Here is a 24,997-nt window from a genome sequence, read left to right on the forward strand (position 1 = left end):
ATTTACAAATTAAGCTTTATCATAGATGTATATGTATAGGAGAAAACAGTATATATAGGTTTGGGTATTGTCTGTAATTTCAGGCACCCACTAGAGGTCTTAGAACATATCCCCCTCAGATAAGGGGAGACTACTGTATAGTATCCTAAATTTGTGAGTCAGCTGACATTGCCTGCCTTAACCCCCAGGTATGAGGTTTAAGAATTATAAATACAGATTCTCCATTGGAAATCGAGAAGCAAGTTTGTGGAAACACAAGCACCATCTCACCAGTATTTACCATTCAACTGTAAATACTGATCTGAACTGGGGAGGAACTAACTTGCCTGGCTATATTTTAGGCCTTGAGGAACCAGCCAGAGAGAGCCCCAGGAGAGCAGAGCAAGTCACTTGATCCTACACTGGGATAGGCCCATGTGCTGAAGCTTTCATTAAAGATCAGCAGTATCAAAAGCAGAAGGTAAAAGGCTGGTGAGCCTCTCACAGCCCAAAGACTGTCAGCCTCCCTGGCTCCCTCAATGAACACAACACGATAATTCAGAGCTCATATAATTTTGGTAATTTTTAAAAAGCTAATTATTCTTCCACATCCCTACCCTTCAAAGAAAAGAAAGATTTCTACCATTTGAATACACCTGCTTCCTAATCAAACCACTCTCTAGTGATAACTATATTTTTCATGTGTAATTTTACAACATACAACTATATGTTGCCAATAAAGGGTTGAAATCCTTGATTCCCCAACCTGATTGGTCATTAAGAGATAATCTGTGAAAATTAAAAACAAACAAAAATAGATTTCCAGAGCCTACCACAGATTTACTAGTGTCAAAATTCCAGAGTTGGACCAGGGAATCTACATCCCCAGGTGCCTATAAAGCACAGCTAGGGCAGGTTAACTACTGCTTTGGAACTTCTTGATCAGAAGACAAGCACAAATTCTAATCTGGTGCCACTCTAAACAAATTGCAGACTCCTGACCATCACTGACAATCATTAATACAAATGAGGGCATATCCTGGGGTGTGAAGGACAGCCTACTTTTCTTCATCTCTCTATTTGTAGGAAGATGGAGAGTTATTCATCATGAGGGGAGTCAGGGGTTAGACTGTGTGGTCTCGATCTCAATCTTGTTTGAGATTGGTAATTCAAATGTGGGCTACTTTGTTTCTTCCAGATTTGCGCACACATTTTTAAAGCCACATAAGAGATTTTACATGTTAAAATATTGATTCATTAATTACAAGTTGTACCATGTAAGAGTTCTTCAGTGCCTTAAAATTCCTGCATCGTAGGTTACCCTCTCTCTCTCGCTCCCTCTTTTTTTTTTTTTTGAGACGGAGTCTTGCTCTGTTGCCCAGGCTGGAGTGCAGTGGCATAATCTTGGCTCACTGCAAGCTCTGCCTCCCAGGTTCATGCCATTCTTCTGCCTCAGCCTCCCAAGTAGCTGGGACTACAGGCCCCCGCCACCACGCCCGGCTAATTTTTGTGTGTTTTAGTAGAGATGGAGTTTCACCATGTTAGCCAGGATAGTCTTGATCTCCTGACCTCGTGATCCGCCCACCTCAGCCTCCCAAAGTGCTGGGATTACAGGCATGAGCCACTGCGCCAGGCCTGTCTCTCTCTCTTTTTTCTTTAAGAGTCTCACCCTGTTGCCCAGGGGACTCCAGTGGTACAGTCACAGCTGATTGCAGCCTCAACTGCCTGGGCTCAATCAATCTTCCCACCTCAGCCTTCCTAGAAGCTGGGACTGGTGTGCACCACCACACCTGGCCAATTTTTGTAGAGACAGGGTTTTGCCACATTGCCCAGGCTGATCTCAAACTCGTGGACTTAAGTGATCCACTTGCCTTGGCCTCACAAAGTGCTGGGAATACAGGCGTGATCCACCGCACCTGGTGAATCTCTTTTTTATTGGGAAAAACTGTGATTTGAAAAATCTCTTAAGGTATTAATGGAAGGACTTCCATTCTTCGGTGATTGGGGTTTGAGTGATGGCATGACGAATGTCCTTACCTGGCTTGAAAGATTCTTGACTTGTTGGGCATGAATGATCTCTGGAGTATCAACCACAGAAGTGAAATTGGCTTTCTCCATTTCTGCTGATTGCTTGTACTTAATCTGTAAAAGACACCCAATAGTTGGGTAAATGTTTACAATGTGCACAACAGTTGTTGGCTTGATTTGATTAAGAGGTGAGCCATATTTCTTTTCCAAGAGGGACTTATTCATTTGACATTCAACAGACATTTCTTCCTATTTTGTTCATAGTTTTATACTAAAGAGTGAAATTCAGTAAGAAAGGTCAAGTCCTAGCTGTTGAGAGAAGATCTAGTTGGATGCAGGATGGGATATGGGTAAGGAGGGATCATCAGCAGATAGTAAGGCATGGATTGTTTATATACAAGCTGGGAGGATGACAAATAAGCAAAAGACCCATACCAATGAGCATTAGACAAGCTAAGATGCCTAAAAACCATTCTAAACTTAGGGCTTGAAAGGAGAGGAAGAACTCCCAAGATATTCTAAGCAAGGAATTCCTGGCATCAAATGAGTGGATTGACTCAGAAACAAGGCCAGGATGTCGAGTCTGCCCAGCTCTAAAAAGCTACTTAATTCCTCAGTTTCTGCCCTTTGCTCTGCATGTCCCCAGAGCCTATGGACTCAGAAAGGCAGACAGCAATGAGCCTGGCAAAGGGTCCTCCATCCTTTCATTGGGGTGGATTCCTCCAGGAAGATGTTCAAGAATGCCATTGTATGCATGTGACTGTCACCAATAAATCAGATGACAGAGGGACACTTGATGTCCTTAAAGTTACAACTACTTTCCTGAAAGATTGACATCGAATAGTAGCACTGACCTGACTGGCAATATCAGTAGCATTCCTGGCCCTCATAAAATCCGGAGTTTCATTGGCCATGGCATTCAGGCCTCTTCCTTTGACTTCCAGTTCCAGGTCTCGCTTATATTCTTTCTATAGTAGCATTAAAAGAAAAAAAAAAAGGTACCTAAATTCTACTACTAGGTAATAAACATACAGAGTGAATATAAAGCCACACAACACACCACCCCAGCTGTCACAGATAGTGTCGCTTGCTACTCTTCACCTTCACTCTTCCATGTGGTAGGATGGAGTGGCGTCTGCAGAAGCCCTCTAGAGGAAACTATTCTATGCAGGTCAATATGGGTCAACAGAGGCCTTCTTTTGAATACTTTTAGCATTCTCTGCTTAGAAGATTAGAGTATAAAGTAAATTGTATATCTGGTTTGGTACATAACTAAGATTACACTTAGGTGCACACACCACTCCAGTGTAGTGTTTTTATGTAAATGAGCATACCAAATATATCAAATTAAATCAAATAGATTATAACCACCACAGAAACATACTGTTATAATATCCATCAGAAATTGAGATATATTTTACGTAATGGTTAACAATTATGTTGGATATGGAATCTGAAAATCAAAAGCTCTGTTTTTCTCTATTCTGTTTTTGTTTTTCTCTATTCTGTTTTTGTTTTGCTTTTTCCAGTATAATTTGGCTAACAAAGAAATGATGCTCTATGAATTATGTGCAGGCTGTCAGCTGTGGGCCTACCTCATTGAGGATTTGAGTGGCATTCTTTGCTCTTAGCATGTCAGGTGTATCTTCCATTTCAGTGAGGCCCTTCCCACGGATGCTTTCCTCTAGATCTTTCCTGTACTCTTTCTATATCATGAAAGAAAAGCAGAAACACTGACAAGAAAGTCTAGATTGATCCTCTTAGGCAAAGAAGAAAAAAATAAAAAACAATTCCAATTTTTAAAGGGTTCACAGTTCAGTAAAAATATGAATAAAGGCAGGGTATAAGCATGATCAGTTAACATTAAATATCAAATGAAAACTTGAAGTTAACAGAGTGCTAAGATAATATTCAAATAAAAAATTAGAAGAATTAACATGGTAATAGATTAGGTGGTAGTACCAAACACATGAGAACCCAGTTTGAAACCCACAGTTAGGTGGTGATGTAAATGGTAGGAGGAACACATTAATGAGTGTCATTAGTGCAATTATTTGGATTAAGAGGGAAAGAAAACACCAAGTGGGCACTACCTCGCTTGCTATTTTAGTTGCATATTTGACATGTAACAAAGCTGGCGTGACCTCCAGGCCAGTCAGGTTTCTGCCTTTAATGGACTCTTCATAATCTTTCCTGTATTCTTTCTAATGTAAGTTGGAAGGAAAGACAAGTTAAAAAAAGAATATTTATTACAATTTATCTCTCCATCTCAGGAAGAAAAAAATTACAACATTTTCTATGTATGGGCTCTTAACTGGATCATAGTTCTGCTAATGGTCACACATTTGAAACATGTATGATTGTACTTGAAATATTTTGTCTGGAGCAAATGACCACAAGGAAACTCAGAGGCTGAGACACTTTGATGGGCCCCTCACTCATCAGTCTAACGTTGTGACTGGGGCAGGCCCTTCGCAGAGTGAAAGGATGGATGCACCATCAAGACTCTGAATCCTCTGTTGTCTCTTCTGAACTTTCCCACATCTTTCTTAAGGTGACAAAAGATTTTATTTCCGAATTATAAGTCAGTGATGCAAGGGGAAAAAAATGGCAGAGGAAGGAGAGCCTAAGGCTACCAAATGCTAACTTGCTTTTTTTCCTAATCATGACCTGTTTTTTTTTTTGGATATGGGTTCTTGCTATGTTGCACAGGCTGGCCTCAAACTCCTGAGCTGAAGTGATCCTCCTGCCTCAGCCTCCTGAGTAGCTGGGACTACAGGTGTATGCCACCACACTCAGAGTTTTGACCTGCTTTTTTTTTTTTTTAAATCACTGAACAGCCTAGGTGGGCAGTAAGGCACAGAGGAATTCTACATTTGTGTCCACTCTGCCTCCTTGCCCCATCTCCTCTCCAGTCTCCAGACTTGACTGACTCACAGAGGGGCTTGGAATAGATGTTGGAACTCTACTTTTGTAATTTCGTTATTTTAATGGAATTTTAAATTTACAGGAAAGTCACAAGAACAGTATAAGAAACTCCTATAGATCCTTTACTCAGATCCACCAATTGTTTGAAACCATTTTAAAGTTTTTATGACCTGGCATTCTATCACCAGAAAGCTCCACAAACTGCTACTTTTATTTAAAACAATTTCTCTTTATAGTTGAAGGAAGAGAGGCAAATGGAAATTCCAAATAAGCCCATTTCCCACTGAAAACAGACTAAGATTTAAGATTCCATTCTCTACTCTTGATTAAAAATGACAAAAAAAATTTAATGCTTCTGCTTACAATTCTAGAATAAGGAATATGGCATCTTAACTTTTGATTATCTGGGGTCTTGATAAACATCTTGATCACAAATACCCTTCTGTTTGGTTTGGGGCATTCTACTAAGAGTAGAGCATTTCAAAGCCAAAGGGGTGTCTGTGTGTTGGGAACTTTTCATTCATAAAGGAAAATCCAAATTACATTCAGTATAATTGGTTTGTGTTAGGAATAGTTTTCCATGTTCTAATTTTACAGAAATGGTTGTTGAAATAAGACGTATGGTAAATATCTACTTCCTAGAGCATTTTTAAAAACATAACTGAACCATAGGATTTCTGAGATGGAGAAGATTTTAGTGATCACATGATAAAAAGTTTTATCAGCTGCCACTTTTGGATGACAGGAAACTGGCTATGTCGTGGGCAGAGCTTGTGTTCAGCAGTGTGATGGATCGTTGTTGTGTGGTGGTGTTTTTTTGACTTACCCCACTCTGCATCTGCTGAGACTCTTTGGCAGTGATGTACGTTGGTGTTTCAAAGTCCAGCATGGGTTTTCCTCGTTCCTTTTCATACTTTTCTTTGTATTTCACCTGGTGATAGAAAGCCATGTTAGATATTTCTCCTGTGGTCAATTCCTAGACAGCAGTTTAAGGATAGTATTTTTTAATTGATATATTCTGTCCATTGGATGGCATCTCATTGCCACTCAAAACAGTTTCCTGTTATGTTTCAGATCCAGTACATTTTTGTTGTTGTTTGGGTGTTGAGGGGATGGGTACCATTACTGTCTGCAAGGCATAATTAGGATTGGGATTCAATTTAAGGAGAAAAGAATCATTGACAAGAATCATCTGAGAGAAATGCCGATGCAAGAAAACGCATGGGTAAAATCACCCATAGATGAGGTTGGTCTATAATTGATGGGTAGCTGTAAACACTTTAAAATTATTAACGCTATTAGCATTAATCAACATGTCTGATAAAAATCCTCAGTTTTTCTTCCACAAGAACTTTTTTCAGAGACCTGGGGTCTAGATTGAATGGATAACACATGGAGCTTTATTTATAAGTAAACAACTCTATGTGGGTCCTGACTGGCCATATATTTAATGTAGCCAATCAATTGGTATAAAAATGAAAACTACTTTACATATTGACCCACTTGTTAAAAAACCTGGCATTCTCAAAAGATCCTCAAGACTGTTGTTTAAATACAATTTCCTCATCCTCATGACATGCGGTTAGGAACTGGGGGAGCCACAATGTTTGTATGTGACAGAGGAGAACTGGAAAGACAGGTGAACGCCCTCATGCACGCAGCACCTTGATGGCAGTGCTCAATCTCTGAGCTCTTGGGTTGTAACAAGATGTTGGAATAAAGGCCTGGGGTCACATACTGCTCCACAGAAGACATGAGGACATTTCTAGTAGTTAGCCCTCATGGTTAATGCCCAACAGAGGACCTAAATAATGCTGAATTTGTGATACAGGAGGTCATTTGATAGCAAGTTCTTTCCTCTGAGAATCTTCAGTTATAGTCATGAATTGCTTAACAACTGGGATACGTTATGAGAAAGGCTTTGTTATGCAATTTCATCATTGTGTGAACATCACAGAGTGCACTTACACAAACCTAGATGGTGTAGCCTACTACACACCTAGGCTATATGGTATAGCCTATTGCTCCTAGGCTAGAAACCTGTACAGCATATTACTTTACTGATAATCTGTAGGTACTTGTAACACAAGAGTATTTGTGTGTCTTGATATCTCTAAACATAGAAAAGATACAGTAAAAATATGGTATTAAAGATTTTAAAATGGTACACCTGCATAGGGTAGCTCCATTATAATCTTATGGGATCACCGTCATACAAGTGGTCTGCCGTTGACCAAACACATCATGTGGTATATGACTATCTTTTTTTTTTTTTTTTTTGAGACAGAGTCTCGCTCTGTTGCCCAGGCTGGAGTGCAGTGGCCGGATCTCAGCTCACTGCAAGCTCCACCTCCTGGGTTCACACCATTCTCCTGCCTCAGCCTCCTGAGTAGCTGGGACTACAGGCACCTGCCACATTGCCCGGCTAGTTTTTTGTATTTTTTAGTAGAGACGGGGTTTCACCGTGTTAGCCAGGATGGTCCCCATCTCCTGACCTCGTGATCCGCCCGTCTCGGCCTCCCAAAGTGCTGGGATTACAGGCTTGAGCCACCGTGCCCAGCCGGTATATGACTGTCTTACAAATTTAGTAATTTTGTAAATTCCCAGAAATGCTTTCAGTAGTAGACCTGATCATATCACTTCTCTGTCTGAAATCTTCCTGACTCCCTATAATCTACTGTAGTGTTCCCTAACCTGGGGCACAAACCAATGGGGCACATTGGAGTTACCATGAGGGGTTTGTCCCCTCATAACACACTCTTTATGCTTCCAGCCCCTGTCAGTAGCACATAATTGCATGTGTATTTCTCAACTATGTGTAGATGTTGTTGTAATTTATAACATAAGAATTTGTTTCAAAAAGTTACCAAATTCAAAACCCCTTATATCTTTGTGCATTTTCTCAAACAATGGAGGGAATCTATGAAATTTTTTTTCACATTGTACTGTGGATGAATGTGCGCCAGAGGAAAAATTGGTCTTGATCCACTTACTATACTCTGTAATTCTGTGGCCTCTTTTAGGTGCAGCTGCTCCAGATTATCGGGTATGGTGTGGTAGTGGCCTTTACTCTTCTCATACTTCTTCTTGTACTGGTACTGAGGGGAAGGTGGCAAAAAAGACACATTGATGGAGAAGCTGCTCAGCATTCCTATTTTTCCTCTTTAGATTAGACATTTACACAGCACCATTGTCAAGATCAAACTAAAAATGGCAAACACTGAACAGGAGGTCAAGACAAAGTTTTAAAAATGAGGATCCAAGTTCAGTATTGTCAGTTAAGATGTAAACACTTAGGTTGTGTGGATTGTTCAAAGTAGGTGTTATAAGTAAAAAGTTAAAAGTGAAAGAAACTATTCCAGAGGGTATTTCTATGTCCTTAGGGAAAAGGGAATGATTACTTGGAGGGCAAAGTTTAAATACTCTAAAACAAAGAAGCATTTTTGCATTCTGAGAGGTGTTATAGACAATGGAGAATTGGTAGATTAATGTTGTCATTTGGAAGAGTACACTCAAATGAGAACAATTTTGTAATCTAGTGTTTCCGTAGCAAAGAAGATGATGCATGTGGGCTCAGAGAAAGAATTTAGTTCCAAATGGGTAAAACGAGCTGTTTCTGGAGCAGATGACTGAGCTTACAGAACTGGCAAGTTGGCTTGTATTCAGGACATGATTCATGATCAGAGACTCCTTCATGTCAGTCACAGGTTTGTGAAGTTTCTTCAGGTCAGCCTTATATTTAACCTATGTGTTAAGGGCGGAAGAAAGGAAATCACATAAATAGGACATGGAACAGCACTAATGAAAATCAAAGTGAGATAGCCCATCATCAAACAAATGCTGGAGATGGTGATGAAAAACCATACCTCATTCATAGTAGCCAGAAGGCAGAAACAACCCAAGTGTCTGTCAGCAGATGCATGGATAAACAAAATGTGGCATATACATACAATGGAATATTATTTAGCCATAAAAAGGCATGAAGTTCTGATATATCCTAGAACATGGATGGACCTGGAACATATTATGCTAAGTAAAATAAGCCAGACACAAAAGGACAAATACTGTTTGATTCCATTTACATGCGCTCTCTAAAATAGGAAAATGCAGAGAGACAAAAAGTAGATTAGAGGTTCCCAGGAGCTGACGGGAGGAGGGAATGGAGAGTTTTTGCTTAATGGTTATAGAGTTTCTGTTGGTATGAAGACATTTTGGAAATAGTGACAGTAGTTGGATAATATTGTGAGTGTTATAAATGCTACTGAATTGCACGCTTAAAAACAGTTAAAATGGCAAATACCATGTTATATATTTTACCACAATTTTAGAAACATACCTCACTTGCAAGATTATTAGCATCTTTCATGACTTTGTAGAGCTGGCTGTCTTTTGGATTGTATTTTGGTGTCTTGCCCTTTTCTTTATCGAAATTTTCTCGGTATTTAACCTAACAGCAAATGCAAACATCCAAATTATTCCTGGCATCAATCAATTTGGGAATTGGGGAATGGTAGAAACAGAAATGCCAAAGAATATGCGTTATACATAGAATGATCATATAATCTATTATCCAAACTGGGACATTTAGAGTAAAGAAGACACTATTAATAATTAAGAATGACAAGACAACAGGCATTCAAATATACCATCACTGGCCTTGCTCACTTTTATATTATTCCAAGGCATAAAAAATAATCACCTCTTTCTAATGCAAAACAAAAAAAAATGGAAAAGTCTTCAGGCTAAATTCAGAGATATGATTTAATGTACCTGATTTGGAGCATTTTAGGACTCCTAACTAGCAAAACCAACAGCAATTTAAGTCTATAAGAAATCCAGAGAGGGGCTGTAAATGATCAAGAAGGTTGAAAAATAAGGAATCTGTTAAATTAGGAGAATTTAGTGTTATTTTAAAATGGTACTTTGGCTATATCATTTAAAAATTATTAAGCTTGGCCAAAAATGGTATAACTCCTGAGTAAACAAGTATTAGAGTTTGGGGATTACTGGCTTCAAGTGTGATTTCAGACTAGAAGTAGGAAAAAAGTGAGATACTTTAGAATAATGAGAAAAAATAAGATCAAATAAACTTTTAGTATACATAAAAATAAGTTTAGGTAGGCAAAGGGCTAAATAACTCCAATTTAAAAAATAAGCACAATGCCTTGCACTAATAGTTGCTCAATAAATGTGATTTGATTGAATGAAAGGAAGAGACAGTCATTATGTCTAGGTAAAATATCTAAAGAGGATGATAGCCGGGTGCGGTGGCTCATGCCTGTAATCTCAGCACTTTAGGAGGCCAAGGTGGGCAAACTGCTTGAGCCCAGGAGTTTGAGACCAGCCTGGGCAACATGCTGAAACCCCATCTCCACTAAAAATACAAAAATTAGCTGGGTATTGTGGTGCACCCCTGTAGTCCCAACTACTCAGGAGGCTGAAGCGGGAGGATCACTTGAGCCCGGGAAGCGGAGGCTGCAGTGAGTCAGGATCACACCACTGCACTCCAGCCTGGGTGACAGAGCAAGACCCTGTCTCACAAAATAAATAAGAGGATTTATTTATAGGAGAATTCAACAGAATGGAAAGTGACAGAAACATCTCCTAATTGAAAAACAAATGATGCTTTTGTCAACAGTATTGTAGAATTAAGGCCAGAAGTAGAGTTCCACTAGTTATTCACTCTAGGAGGAATGAAAACTGAGCTTTTTCTAGATGTTAGCCAACCAAAAGGGCAATATTTAATCCTTAGGGAATCCTAGAGTTTCTGTTATTAAGATCAAAGACTCACACCAGTACCCCTCATGCTTCATCACTGCTCTTCACCTCCCCCAACCTGACACATCCAGCACAACAGACACAAAACAACAATGAAATCTGCCACATCAGAGAAAATGCATTCACAATGCTGAGACTCCTTTACTTTGAATAAATCCTCAGTGGAAATGCAGAGAAAAAATAAGCATGCGGAACAGTTCGGCATGATGCAGGCACACTGAGACAGACACACAAAGTAAAGGAAAAAGAAATGTCAACAAATGCTACAATGGCTCTTCTCTGAAAAAGTTTCACTCTCAACATAAAGAAGTGAAGGCCTGCTAAGGAAAGTCTGAGGTGTGAGCTGATGTCTGGACCAAAGGCAACTTTTCCTAAGAGATATAGAAGTCCATAAAACTAGGAGATGTTCCCAAGAGCTGAGAAACACAGAAAAGCAAAGTAAACCAGATACGCAGAGTCAGAGTAGGGAAGAAAAGAAGCAAAAGCCCATCTCAAATGAGAAGAAAATCTGCTGCTTTTAGAAGCACGTTAAAAGTCCTATCTTTTAGAAGATACTTGTTTCTGAAGAAGTATTTTTCAAGCAGCAATCCCATTGGTTCCACTTCAGTTTCTTTTTCTTCTGTTAATTTCAAGTTAACTTCGACTTTTTTAACTGAAAAAAGTTATGACTCCCTTCTCCACAGGAAGTCCTCTAAACAAATGCAGTTTAGCACAACTACTAATATGAATCTGAGTTCAGCACCTTTGGCCTTCCTTTTTGACTGGATCTTCTTAAAACTGTATAGTTTGAAAGGTTAAAGACATGTACTAGGCTTAGGACTCTAGGAATTCTTGGGATGGTATTTGACTAGGGAGTAATGTAGTAAAACTACATACACTTGGCATTAGGGAATGGCGAAGCTTTTTCCTGTTAATCATGGAAGCTAAGAGGCAACTCTGCAATGCCACGTATTGGTAAGTGGCAGCCTCTGGGGTTTATAATCCCATCAGGCTCAGAAATTGGGCCTATTATGGATGTAGTATAGGAAAGTGATTTTGAATTAATTATATTTTTAGGAGTTTAATTGTATTTAAAGTTTAAGACCTAATTTTTTAGCTCCTTTTTAGTGAATTGAGATGTATACTGGTACATCTAAAGACAGAAAAACAGTCCCGAGAATTAGAAAAGCTATTAAAAGTGTATACTGTTGATTCATAGTAGGCCTGAACTGAGAAACTATATTAAACACAAATCTTTAGTATATTAAAAATCAAAAATGGCAAATAACTTCAGAAGAAGCAGAGGTTTCTTTGGTTGAAGATGAGATTCGATTCTCTGTTTTAATTTCATCATTTAATTTGATCAGTGTCAGCAACCTAACATACACATACATTGGGAGGCCATCTCTGAGTCTAGTCTACCTTCCTATTCCAAATGGTAAGCTCCAGACGGAAAGTTTCATGCAGGAAAAGAAAGATGTGTGCAAAAGTATATCCTTCAACAAATTTCCACAGCAATCTACATGTTCCAACACAAAATCAACGAAAAGAGTGCAACCTGGTCAGTCCCCTGACCAATGCCAAGAAAGTAGACAAGAATCAGAGGAAGACAAATAATGACTTGCTGGTCTCAGTCTTTCTTACATCACTGATGAGTACATTAATTTTCTTAAGATGCCTCATCATAGGGGTGTCATAAGATGCAGCGCCGTGCCCTCTCCTTTGGCCTTTGAGGTATTCCGCCTAGAGTACGCAGCAAGACAGCAAAGTCAGAACAGGGAGAGCCCACACACAGCTGAAGCTCCCTTGGGCCCAGGGCCACACCATGAAGCTGTCATTCTGGAGACCAGCTTTCACAAGAAGTGAATGTCCCATTCTCCATACCATAGGATTCACTTAGGATTAGAAACAGGAGCCTCTTGATTTTCAAAAACAATAAAGTTTTCAAAATTTCAACATCACAGTCATTTCTTTGTTTTTAAATGATAATGATATGACCTTGTACATTTAAAAACATTTTTTGCATTAGTAAGTTCTAGTTATATCTCATTACTCTTAGAGATTCCGCTGTTTTTTTGTTGGTGATCCCCTATCTTAGTTTCAGATACTTACACAATTCCATTAATTTACAATAAAACATGTTACATAGGAATTTTAAGTTTAAAAACTTTTAAAAAATAATATTTGCTTTTCATCAGTCATCTGACCCTTTTGTGTTTTCATAATTCTAACTTGTTCTGTCACTTGACATTACTGCATTATATCTTCCAAAAGATTGGAATCCCGTGTTTGCTATTGCTGAAAGTCAGTCACTCACAACAACCAAATGTATATCCCAAACCTATTTCTTCAAACAGATACCTGAGAGAACAGACAAGGAAAAAGAAGGTAGGATCTGTAAATTGGAGGAGAAATAAGATATTCTTAAGCTAAAGTCCTATAGGATCAAACTTGCACTCTGACAAATCTGGTGGTAGATGATGGGATCTCTGAGCTGAAGTTTGAAAACCTGTCATAACTTGGGGAATTTTAGATAATTGGTCTAACGAGAGAAAGTAAGTCATGTGGTAACTGGGTTTGGGCAATACATTTCTGAGTCCATTTGCTTCTCAATAATATGAAATCTGCAAGAATGTGGCATTCTCCATCAGCACCCTGTGCATACCCTGATCAAACATTTACTTGCCAAACAAAATTTTAATGATTTATCCACGGACAAGTAATCTGAAGACATCTGCTCATCCCTACTTCCTAGCCCAAGCCGTTAATATATGTATGTTTAATGAAAAAAAATGAATAATTTCATCTGGCTGGATTCTAGAAGTTCGAATTTCATGGCTCTTCATGTTAAATCTACCCCTGATGACTCAAGTATGAATCAGACCCCGAGGATGAAACTCTTAAGGCCTGGGGAGAGGTTCCAGTAGGACCTCATGAGCTGCTGTTTTTGTCACATAAAGATAGTTAAGCACACACAGACACCCAGACAAATGCCCATAAATGGAAAAGTGGAGAACAAGAAAGGTCTAGACTGCTTAGAGGGAAACAAGAAAAGGCCCTCAGTGCACGTTTTATAACTCTTGGAAGCTTTGCAGTACTATTACAGACCCAGCATCCCTTTGCATTTTCAATGTGGAAATCACTTCTTCCCGCAAGGTCTTTTATAATCTCCTCACATGAGAGCCACCAGTGCACCCATCTGCATTACCTGGCTGCTCAGCTTGGCTGCCTTCTTGGCCATTTCTATGTCTGGGCGACCGAGCATGCTTAAGCCGTGGCTGCCCTCCTTGCGGTGCTTTGCTCTGTACTCCACCTGAATTAGAAAACCAAAATGGGCAATAGGTGATGGTTGCCTGGCATGCCTTGGCAGTGGCTGTTGGGGACTGGGGACATTTTAATGACACCCTTACCTCACTGGCCTGTTTGGCTGCCTGTGTGGCCTTCTTGATGTCTGGTCGATCGGCCACTGTGGTGTAATGCAGGTTGTCTTTGGCATCTTTTCTGTAAGCGACCTTTATTGGGGAAGAAAATGTTTACTCAAGAGATATGCTTTTTTTTTTTTTTTTGAGATGGAATCTCACTCTGTTGCCCAGGCTTGAGTGCAGTGGTACAGTCTCAGCTCACTGCAGCCTCTGTCTCTCAGGTTCAAGTGATTCTTCTACATCAGCCTCCCAAGTAGCTGGGGACTACAGGTGCGCACCACCATGCCTGACTGATTTTTGTATTTTTAGTAGAGACGGGGTTTCACCATGTTGGCCAGGCTGGTCTCGAACTCCTGACCTCGTGATCTGCCTGTCTTGGGCTCCCAAAGTGCTGGGATTATAGGCGTGAGCCACTGCGCCCAGCTGAGATACGCCCTTTCTAAAAGTCCCCATTAAGCACAATCAGCTTTTTTTCCTTACCAAACCAATTCTCACTACTAACTTTTTGAAACTACCACAGAGGAATTAGAGTGACCACACACTGGAACAAGAGAATGCACCAATTTGGGTTCCACTGCTTCAAATGGGTCCCGGAGAATGTTGACAGGGAAAACTTACATCACTTTGCTTCTTGGCCACTTCCATAGCATGTTTCACCTCTGGTGGCTCCAGCATGATGGAGTAGTTGGATTTTCCTTTCTCCTTGACAAACTTCTTTTTGTAATTTGTCTAAATAGAGCCAGAATTATTCTATGAGCAGAGGAAGCTGGGAACAGAGTTGGTTTACTTGAAGAACTGTGAAATCTCCAGGAAAATCCCTGCTCCCCATTTTGGCATCAGTCTGGGACTTAGATAAGACCCATATTCTAGTTCTTCTCTGTCATTTGTGTTCTGCAACCCAACACTAGAACCACCTGGCAATCTTTCAAGAACCTGGGTACAGGCAAATTAAGCTCTTTTATTTACCATTTCTACCTTTTAAAAATATATGGGACCATATGGGACTCCTATAATACTGAGGTTACTACAGCATTATTGATAAAGATAGAGCAGGCAGAGATTACTAAGGCCCAAAGAGGTAGTTTTACCTTTCTAAAATTGGGTGGGAGTTTAATAATAGAAGAGGCCACTCTGAATCAGCAATGTTTCCTTCTGTTATTGATAGGTTAGTAACATCTGATATGCTACATTACATGTCCTATAGCAAAACCCACATTTGCCATAATTGCCAGAATTGGAAAGCCAATAAATATTGGGTCATTTTAAAAATCAGAGTTTAAGGTTCACCTGTAGATACTGATAGAAAGAGTGAAGCTACATTAAGGAAGCCAACGGCAGCTGACACTGTTTCACCAGACTCTACAGTCAAGTGGCATTGTTGCTGCCAAGAGAGCGGTGGTTGGTCACTCACATCACTGACGTGCTTGGTCACTTCCTTGACGTGAACAGTGTCCCGGGTCTCTGGTAGTGTTGTGTATGAGCCCTGTGCCAAGTGCTTCTTGACATGGTCCTTGTACTTGTTCTGGAGGAATCCATAGAGAGCTCGTTAAGGCATCTGCCTGGGGTGTTCTCCCAAGAGGGAGGCAGAACTCATGGGCAGCTGGGGGGTTACCTCAGACACCAGGTGGCTGACAGTCTTCGCCAGCAGGATCTGAGGCGTGTCAGGTACAGCATGGCAGGTTCCTCTTTCCTTGACATGTTTCTCTTTGTATTTCAGCTGCAGGGGCAGGAAAAAGGGCATTTCTTTAGCTCCACTGGATATCCTACATATTTTTATTACACCCCCAAACCACTAGGACAGCATCGTTGACAATACTAAACTCAATAAAAGATGTGATACTTGCAAATCTTGGGAAATATTCAAAAGGGTTTTTTTCCTTATCTCTAGCAAGTTGTGGTTTTAATAACAATCAAAATGGATCTCGTGATGAATCTTTATATAGTCAGAGTTACGTTCACAGCATTCTCAGATACGCCATTTGTCCCTCCCAGAAGCCCTGGGAGGCATTATTATTCCTTCTTTACAGAGGAGGAAACTGTAGTGAAGGGAAAATATGATCCCATAGAAAACAAATCATGGTGTTTCCATAAAGAGTCCAGCCAGGCCTTCAGGGTCCTAATTCCTGCTGTGTGAACTCTCTGCTGGTGCAGTATAAATCAAGGATCGTCACCTGGATTTAATGGCCCTTGCACTGCTGCTGCCCTGCTTGACTGCTGGTGCCCATCACAGGATAGGCCATAATTCAGGACCCATACCTGAGCCCTGATGGAAGCAGCTCTTCTCCATCCTTCCCTGGTGTCCCTGGGGACTGTACCATGGAAGATGGCCCTGAGTGAGATTAGGCATCATGGAAGGAACTAGATACTTACATCACTTTCTATTAAAGTATTCCTGAGGGCCAGCACCGTGTTTTTGTCATCAGTGACAGAAAGCTTGCAACCCTTGAGGAACTCCCGGTCCAGCTTATATTCAAACTGTTACAGAAGAAAGGCAGAAGAAAAGGGAAGGGTCACAGCACAGGAGGAAGCTGGGCATTTGATTAAACCCACAGGGAGTCCTCTTAAGGAGAGAACGAAGACTTGCTACCAGAATGAGGGAAGGGCTTCTCGGTCCCTCACTGCATTTTGGACTCCTCCTTTTCAGCCCAGCTGCCAGGACCAAGCCCCTCCATCCTCAGTCTTCCGCCAGACTCTCCCCAGCCTCAGTCAGAACTCAGCCATTTGTGTCCAGGCCCAGCCAAAAGGAATAGACTCCATGGGCAGGTTTGGGTACTGAGCTCGCCTATCGCTCCCCCAACCATCCTCTGCTCCTTCTTGGATCTCAAACGAGCAAGGGTTAACACCCATGACAGTGGTTATTATAAATAATTATTCATTGTATTTCTCAGGTGCAGTATGCAGTTACGATCATCTATGTCTGTCCCGTCTTACGTCACTCTGCTGCAGGGATGACTTGGCGGCCTGGAGGAAGTCCGGTCGGTCAGGGGTCCACTTCCAGTGGGCCTTGGTGGCCTCGTACTGTTTCTTATAGTCCAGCTGTTTTTAACAGAAGAAAGAAGTCACTTGATTCAGTAGGCTAAATTCATAAACACACACGGCACAGAGGGGCTCTTGCATTTTAAAACATCTCAAATCATGATTCCTAATGCAAGAGGGAACCCCAATTAAAATTTCTGTACAATTTATGCAGCTAGTCATCCACTCAGAGGTCATCTGTTGGGAGCTTGTGGTCCCGAAATAGAGGCTAAAATTTTTAAAGGCCTCCAAGTGAAAGGATTCTTTAGTCTCTCTAGCTCTGCCAGTCCAGCCCAATCATCTTCAGAATCGAGTACTTTTAATTTCTAACTAAATTCAGTTTTAATTTTTAACAAAAATTATCAAACACTAGGTATTTATTGTGTGCCAGGCACTTTTCTAAGTTCTTTACAAATTACAGAACTAATTAAATGAATTACAAAATTTTATAAAATTAATTCACCAAATTTTCATAACAACTGCATGAAATAGACAGCTGAAGAACCGGATGGAAAGGTTAAGTAAACTTTCCAAGGTGGGACTATTAGCAATTGGTGGAGCTGGAATTTAAACCCAGGCACTCTGGCCTCAGAGGTGCTTGCACGCTTCCTAGACTCTTCAGGGCTGGGAACTGGCTGCATTGGGCCAAATCTCAGCTACAGAAGTGTATGTAATTTAATTTGAGTGTCCATGGGAGGGGCCTGCACTATTAGGCACATTTCTTTCCTCATTCTCTCTTTTTAAAATTGAGGTATAATTTATACACAATATAATGCACATGCTTTTATGTATACTATTTGATAAGGTTTTTTTTCCCCTCATTTTATTTTGAAAAATTTCAAATATACAAAAAAGTTGCAAGAATATTACAGAGAATACCCATACAACCTGGATTTTGCAAGGTACATTTTACTGCATTTGCTTTATCTCATATCTATCCTTCTATCCCTCTACCCTCAATCCATCCTCAGGATACCTACAAGCTCTTTGCCAGCTCCTACAGGCATTACAGTTTGCTAGCCCTCATAAATATATGTCCCCTCTGGCACTAGTGGGTACTAATTGGGTTTTAATGGTTTCATTGTATAACCATTTAATATATTTTTAAGAAGTCAGTGCTCATCTAAATGCACAAAATTATTTCTGTAGTTGAGTCCTTAAGATGCTGCACCCAAGAACAGAGTCAATGCAGGGAACATCTGAGCAGGAAGAAGGTCTAGGCCAATGCCTGATGGCACCAAATGGCTCAATGTTTTTTCATCAGAAGAAGCAGATTGTAGAGTTTGAGGCAGGAGGAGAGCACAGGGGAAGAGAATGAAAACTGTTCAGGCATTTTCCAAAAATGCAACCTATGTTTCAGAATTAAATGTCCCATTTCTCAGCCACCCACTGCAAGAACTGAGTGGGTGCAGCATCCATGGCACGGGATGAGGCCTCTCTTGCCCTTCCCCATGCTCCTTTGTGAGGACCAATGCAGCATTTATATTTTAGCATCATTGTTCATGCTCCTGGGGCCTGACTCTTGCTTTGGAATCAATCACTAGAGCTCAACTGCCTGAAGAGATGTAAAAAGAGGCCATGTGTCCTACAGAAGCTGGCAAATCCCCCACCATGTTTGGGGAAGTTTCTGGAACTTACATTGGTGTTGACTTTGTAGGCGTCCTTGGCTGCTTTGATATGAACAGCATCTGGCTCAATGGTGCAGTTGGATTTATTTCTTTGGTATACTTCTTTGTATTTCAGCTGTGGGAGGAAACACAGTGACAAGATTAATTTTTTTATAGCAGCATACTGAGCATCTTAAAAAACAAGAAATTAAATCCATGCATGACTATAGTACATAGTGCTCCTTAAGATGGAATTTTAAAAATCTGCTGAGGAGCAAGGATACAGCCATGCAAAGATGTACCTTCCTATCTCAAATCAGGGCACACTGACTGTGGTCATCAGTGTCGCCATATAATTTTTTTTTTTTTAACGGAGTCTCTCTCTGTCGTCCAGGCGGGAGTACAATGGTGCGATCTCTGCAACCTCTGCCTCCCAGTTTCAAGCAATTCTCCTGCCTCAGCCTCCTGAGTAGCTAGGACCACAGGCATGTGCCACCTCGCCCAGCTAATTTTGTATTTTAGTAGAGATGGGGTTTCCCCATGTTGGCCAGGCTGGTCTTGAACTCCTGACCTCGGGTGATCCGCCCACCTCAGCCTTTCAAAGTGCTGGGATTACATGTGCAAGCCACCGTGCCCAGCCTGCCATATAATTCATGTTTCTGTGCTTGGGCTGAAAGGACTGGTTGGACAGCTATTCATTCAGGTTTTCCTTTCCCCAAATCAATAAATCCTGCGTTCAGAACATCTTGATAACTGCTGATGGAAGAGAAGCCTTTCCCCACCAGCTCACCCAGACAGAATTAGTCTTGCTGTCCTTCTATGCTCCCGCAGTTCTAGCTATTATCATGTCATGTTATAATTTTTTTTTAATCTGCCTATTCTTTCCATTAAAAAGAACTTCTTAAGGGCAAAGACTGTTTGTCATCCATCATCTCATTCCTAGTGTCAGGGACATAGACACTAAATATTTGATAAATGAATGAACTGATGGATACAGCAATCATTCTACCTTTTAAAAATGTATGGAACCATATATTGTCATTGCTAGAGACATACCTAGCAAGTTTTGGTATATGTGGGTTTGGATAGGAGGGAGAGGCATGGGGAAGGCGTAGCCTCTGCAGGCCCAACGGGCAGTTTTTCCATCCTGGGCCTGGGACTTACAGCTTCACCCACTTTTGCTCTTCTTAAATTTCAGGGCCCAGGGCCTCAATCTGGGCTTTCTCATTAATCGTTGGGGAAGGATCCTAGGTTTTAATGTGATTAAGGCCAAAGTAAACTGTTCCAAGGGAGCCGTAGTGGGGTTTACTAACGTGATCATAGGAATCAGAATTTTCCTGGCTTCACCATAGACCTTCTTTACCAGTTTACTAATCAGTATCTTTAGGAGAAAGTCATGGAAATTCATTTTTAAAAAATCAGTACCTCAGGATATGTTTAAGCCAAGTGGAGAGCCACCTGGGGAGAAGTCCAAGGCATGTGGAGAGGTCACATGAAGGAGTTCCTGTCTCATCTACACAATAGCCCAGGTCCCAGCCCACAGCCATCACCAATGGCCAGCCATGGGGGTGAGCCACCTGGATGTCCTGGCTTGACTGAGCCCCAGGTGTCTGCCAGCAACATGGGGAATAGGGCTACTCAACTGTGTCCAGTCAACTTACGGAATCATGAGCAAAAGAGATGACTGTTATTTTAAGCCACTAAGTTTTAGGGTGGTTGTTACACAGGCATAGATAACTGGGTTATCTATGTAATGTATCACTGTATGTAAACCAGGGTTTGTTACATCACATTAGAAGGAGGCCAAGATGAGAGGGACTGCTAAGCCATTCTAGTACTTACATCACTGACTTCATCTTTAACTTTGCGGACATGCAGCAACATGGGCGTGTCGTGGATTGTGGTGTAGCCTCTGGGTTTGGCCTTGTTGTATTCCAATTTATAAAGGATCTGAAAGAGATCAAAAAGCAGAAAGAATCATGTCATGGTTCTCAATGTATAATATCAAAATATAAATGCAAAGTGTTTTTCTGAGTGGTTATAAAGGAAAGAGAATTCTGTGAATTTGACAGGTACTTTCATGCTCTCTGCTAAGACCTCACTGTTTCCAGCTGGTATGTCTGCCAGTTTGGTCAAAACAATGCCTTTTTTTTTTTTTTTTTTTTTTTTTTGAGACAGAGTCTTACTCTGCCACCCAGGCTGGAGTGCAGTGGCGTGATCTTGGCTTATTGCAACCTCCATCTCCCGGGCTCAAGCAATTATCACGCCTCAGCCTCCTGAGTAGCTGGGACCACAGGCGTGCACCACCACATCTGGCTAATTTTTATATTTTTAGTAGAGATGGGGTTTGGCCATATTGGCCAGGCTGGTCTCAAACTCCTGGCCTCAAGTGATCCACCTGCCTCAGCTTCCCAGAGTGCTGGGATTACAGGCATGAGCCACCGTGCCTGGCCACAAAAATTCTTTAGTGGGGAGGAGAATCCTGTGCATAACAGGGCATCTCACACCACTGCCTCCCTCCCACTAAATGGCAGACCATCCCAGACTATCCCAGACTATCCCAGCACTATCCTCCCACTAAATGGAGAGTATCCCAGACTTTGTGACAATTTAAAATGCCCCTCAATGTCTGCAGATGCCCCCTGAGTTTGAGAAGGTATTCAGTGTTACTCGCACTTACATCGCTGATTTGTTTGTTGACTTTTGTAGTACGCAGGTGTTCTGGAGTATCCACAATTGAGGTAAATTTGTCCTTTGATTTTTCATAGTTTTTCCTGTATTTGATCTAAATTGTGGAAGAGAAGAGTTAGCTCTTGAAACACCAGATTAGGAGATGGTATCTAGCTTTCTCTTTAATTCCTAACTGGAAATGTTTACTATAAATTTGTGTCTGATAGCAAAAGTGTAATGGAGTGAGCAGATAGTACTACTACTAATTTCCTTTTTTTTTTTTTTCCTCCGAGTGGAGTCTCGCTCTGTCACCCAGGCTGGAGTGCAGTGGTGTGATCTCGGCTCGCTGCAACCTCCACCTCCCGGGTTCAAGCAATTCTCCTGCCTCAGCCTCCTAAGTTCCAATATGTTTTATACACATGTACTCGGAGGCCCCCAGAGGTTACAAGACTGACCCAAGGGCACATTTAGACCGAATCTCAGAACAGGACTAGAACCTGTTCTCTGGAGTCTGATAAATATTGTTTTACTCACAACATATTGTATTGAACATGTACAATCTCCAAAGGCATTTTTCCATATCAAAGATGAAACAGGGATGTAAAATAAAGAATAAGTATATATGGCTTGAAGTATTTATCATTTTAAAAAATTCATTTGTTTTTGCAATTTTCAAGTCATAATTATTTTCATGCACAGAAGCTGTTTTAAGCAGGACAGATACAGAGAGCACCATAAAATTTCATGCACAACTATTTGAGGATCATATAAGGACAAAGGAGGAAGTTCAGGCAAACAGGATATTTACAGGGATAGCTTAACCTCCTCATTTCACATATTGATTTCATGGTAAACTAAAATGACAAAACAAGTTGCTAATAGAAAAGCTCAATTAACTTTTTTTATGTCTGGGAAAAATGGTATTTTACTAACATTCTGGTAGTTACCAATTATCAGTTTATTGCTGCATCAAATTTACCTTTCAGCATGTGCTGGAAAGTGCATGCTTCAGTTGGCCTCCTAAAAAGGCATTATTATCAGAGACACTGTTAACCAGTGTGTGTGGGATCAGATGTGCTGGAAATAACCTAGCAATTCAGCATCAAAGTCAAGAGGCGCCATGAACATATACAATATTCATAGAGCTGCACGGTAATCCTTATCTCCCCGCAACAGTTGTAGTGATAATTGAACAAGGGACACATTAGATGAAAACATTAAATATTCAGACCTTTTACATGCTGTTTAATCTACTTACTATCTTCAATCTCTGAGGAATCTATTTCTTTGAGGCAAATACCGAAAAGTATAAATTAATGTCATACCAATTTGGAAATAACACTTGAAAGAATCAGTTAATTTTATTAAGAGTTCTGAAAGTGTCAAATGATGTACAGATGACCACTGTCCCATCACCTTTGGCCACATTCAGAGGTCATTTACAAGGAATGAATATTTACGTAGCTTTACCAGCATGGGCAGGGAGTGGGAGAGGAAATCAATGAAAGCATACAAGGGAATGCATCCAAGACTTCTAAACCTCCTTCTTCACATCCCATCAGACATTACCTGGCTCCACATATGTGAATTGTAGAGAGCAGTCAACATATCTGGACGCAGAATTTCATTACATCCATGTTGCAGAAACATCTTGGCACTAGATTTATATTTTCTCTGTCCATGCAAAGAGCAGTGAAGCACAAAAGAGACTTATGAAGACAGAAAAGAACACGGCTCTATATCCCAGTCACCTCTGAGTGAAGAGGTGTAGGCATACACACTTTATGTACTCACATATGTGTGGGTGAAGACATCAAATATGTCATAATGCCAAGCAGAATGACTGCAATGCTTGTGGTTGACCATTCATAGTCCTTGTGAATAGGGTATGATACAGCTAGTTTCACTTATGTTACCACCAAAATAGCTTTATAGAAAAGACAACATGTTTGGAATAGAAAGATACATAGTAAGGAGTTATGTCTTCCTTCCTTCCATTAATTTTTGTTTTTTTGTTGTTGCTGTTGTTTGTTCACTTGTTTTTTGCTTTTGCAACTCAATCTGCAATTTACAGTTGCAGTTTTCAAACAGGTTCTCTAGAAGAGTAAAGGATGGGAGGACCCAGCTTTTCCTTTCATCTTCACCACAGCACAAGTGAGAACACAGAGCATGGACTGGCGCACTCAAATAGCTGATAGGCTCTTTGGGTGGCTAGACAGATACTTTGAAACAGAACAGCCCAATATCATAGGCAGAACCTATGACATCCTTGCAGCAGACGGGACGACATCTCATGAGAAACCAGGAGCACAGTCCTGCCTGGGCCACCGGCCAGCCCCATCACAGTACCTGACTGATCTGGTCGCCTGCAGTCTTAGCCAGCAGATGTCTAGGCTCATCGACTACCAGGTGGTATTTATCTTTCCGCTGCTCATAATCAGCTCTGTATTTTTTCTGCTCAAACATCATAGCATATTACAGCAAGAGTACAACTTCAAGGCTACACAGAAATGTCTCAAGGTAAACACTGCAGAGGGCCAGAACATGTCATCTCTAGTGGCGGGCTCCCAACATACCCAAGTCAATAAAAACAGGGAAGCAAAGAGAGTCAAGTGAAGGAAGATTACCTGAAGAAGGCTGGAGTGTGGGATAGGTTACATTTATGACACTGAAATTAGAGTTCCTTGTGCCCATTTTCCACCTTTACATATGATGCCATTAGCAACATTAGGTTTTATGGCATTTAACAGTATATTTAAAATAGGGTACTGATAAACTACAGGTTTACTATCTAAGGCTGTGAGAATCTCAAAGCATAACTGATGCTAAAACATCCATGGGAAATTTGTAATAGTCTTCTAATGCTATTAATGTATTGGATTATAAAGGAGACCTGGAAATTCTTCATGAAATAGAAAAACACAAACAAAATATATCAAGATTATATTCATAGGAAGCTACTGGCAGTAATTCTTCAGGGTTGTCCAGTCTGGAAATCTACTGAAAGTGAACAATCAAATGTAAAGACAACAAACAACAAAAAAGTCATACATTTAAGTAAATAGACCATTGGCTACATTTTCATTTTTAGATACATTGTACTAATTTTCTCATGTAATTTTTGAACTTATGGAAACCTTTTAAAAAATCTGAAAATAGGAAATTAAATACAACTTTAACTACAAAGCCATCCCAATGTTATAAAACCATCTAAACTAAAAAAATTCACAGCTTGTTTATTTTAGCCATCTTGAGCTAAATTTAAATTATTGAAAAGATGGTTACAGGAAAGGCTGGATAAAATAGAGAGAAAAAAATTGGGGTGCAAATGGATACTTCTGTGCACCAATATATGTGGGAGTAAAATGGCAATATCTTTGAAGCATGAATCACAACTATTCCTTTAGCATAGCTCTTCTAACCACTGACATTTTGGTGCCTTAGTAGAGGATACTGAATTAACCTTGAACTTCTGTGTCTCCCAAATCTACACAATATTCTATATAAGGGAGTTCTGCCGACAGTCAAGAAAATCCTTTACCTCCCTGGTATTGTCACCCGCGGGCTGTGCTGCCCTGCGTTTGTGCAGAG

General features: G+C 40.5%; 1 protein-coding gene across 17 annotated transcripts in view; it reads right to left on the minus strand.

Moving 5' to 3' along the window:
• Positions 1-24,997, minus strand: part of LOC105492667 (nebulin) — a 224,230-nt gene that overhangs the window by 25,405 nt on the left and 173,828 nt on the right. For 15 of the 17 annotated variants that reach the window (XM_071072760.1, XM_071072759.1, XM_071072757.1 and 12 more), the window contains exons 127-145: positions 23,756-23,860; positions 21,417-21,521; positions 20,579-20,686; positions 18,768-18,872; positions 17,046-17,150; positions 16,485-16,589; positions 15,727-15,831; positions 15,526-15,636; positions 14,733-14,843; positions 14,103-14,204; positions 13,901-14,005; positions 9,272-9,382; positions 8,575-8,679; positions 7,929-8,033; positions 5,762-5,866; positions 4,101-4,211; positions 3,603-3,713; positions 2,862-2,975; positions 2,017-2,121 (exon numbers count right to left, since the gene is read on the minus strand). In XM_071072760.1, the coding sequence (XP_070928861.1) occupies positions 2,017-2,121; positions 2,862-2,975; positions 3,603-3,713; positions 4,101-4,211; positions 5,762-5,866; positions 7,929-8,033; positions 8,575-8,679; positions 9,272-9,382; positions 13,901-14,005; positions 14,103-14,204; positions 14,733-14,843; positions 15,526-15,636; positions 15,727-15,831; positions 16,485-16,589; positions 17,046-17,150; positions 18,768-18,872; positions 20,579-20,686; positions 21,417-21,521; positions 23,756-23,860 (2,034 nt within the window). Of the gene's footprint in view, positions 1-2,016; positions 2,122-2,861; positions 2,976-3,602; positions 3,714-4,100; positions 4,212-5,761; positions 5,867-7,928; positions 8,034-8,574; positions 8,680-9,271; positions 9,383-13,900; positions 14,006-14,102; positions 14,205-14,732; positions 14,844-15,525; positions 15,637-15,726; positions 15,832-16,484; positions 16,590-17,045; positions 17,151-18,767; positions 18,873-20,578; positions 20,687-21,416; positions 21,522-22,975; positions 23,081-23,755; positions 23,861-24,997 lie in introns of all 17 variants that reach the window. The other 2 variants (XM_071072761.1, XM_071072745.1) reach the window with 2 other exon arrangements.

This window comes from Macaca nemestrina, chromosome 11 (genome assembly GCF_043159975.1).
Source record: "Macaca nemestrina isolate mMacNem1 chromosome 11, mMacNem.hap1, whole genome shotgun sequence".
Lineage (NCBI taxonomy): Eukaryota > Metazoa > Chordata > Mammalia > Primates > Cercopithecidae > Macaca > Macaca nemestrina.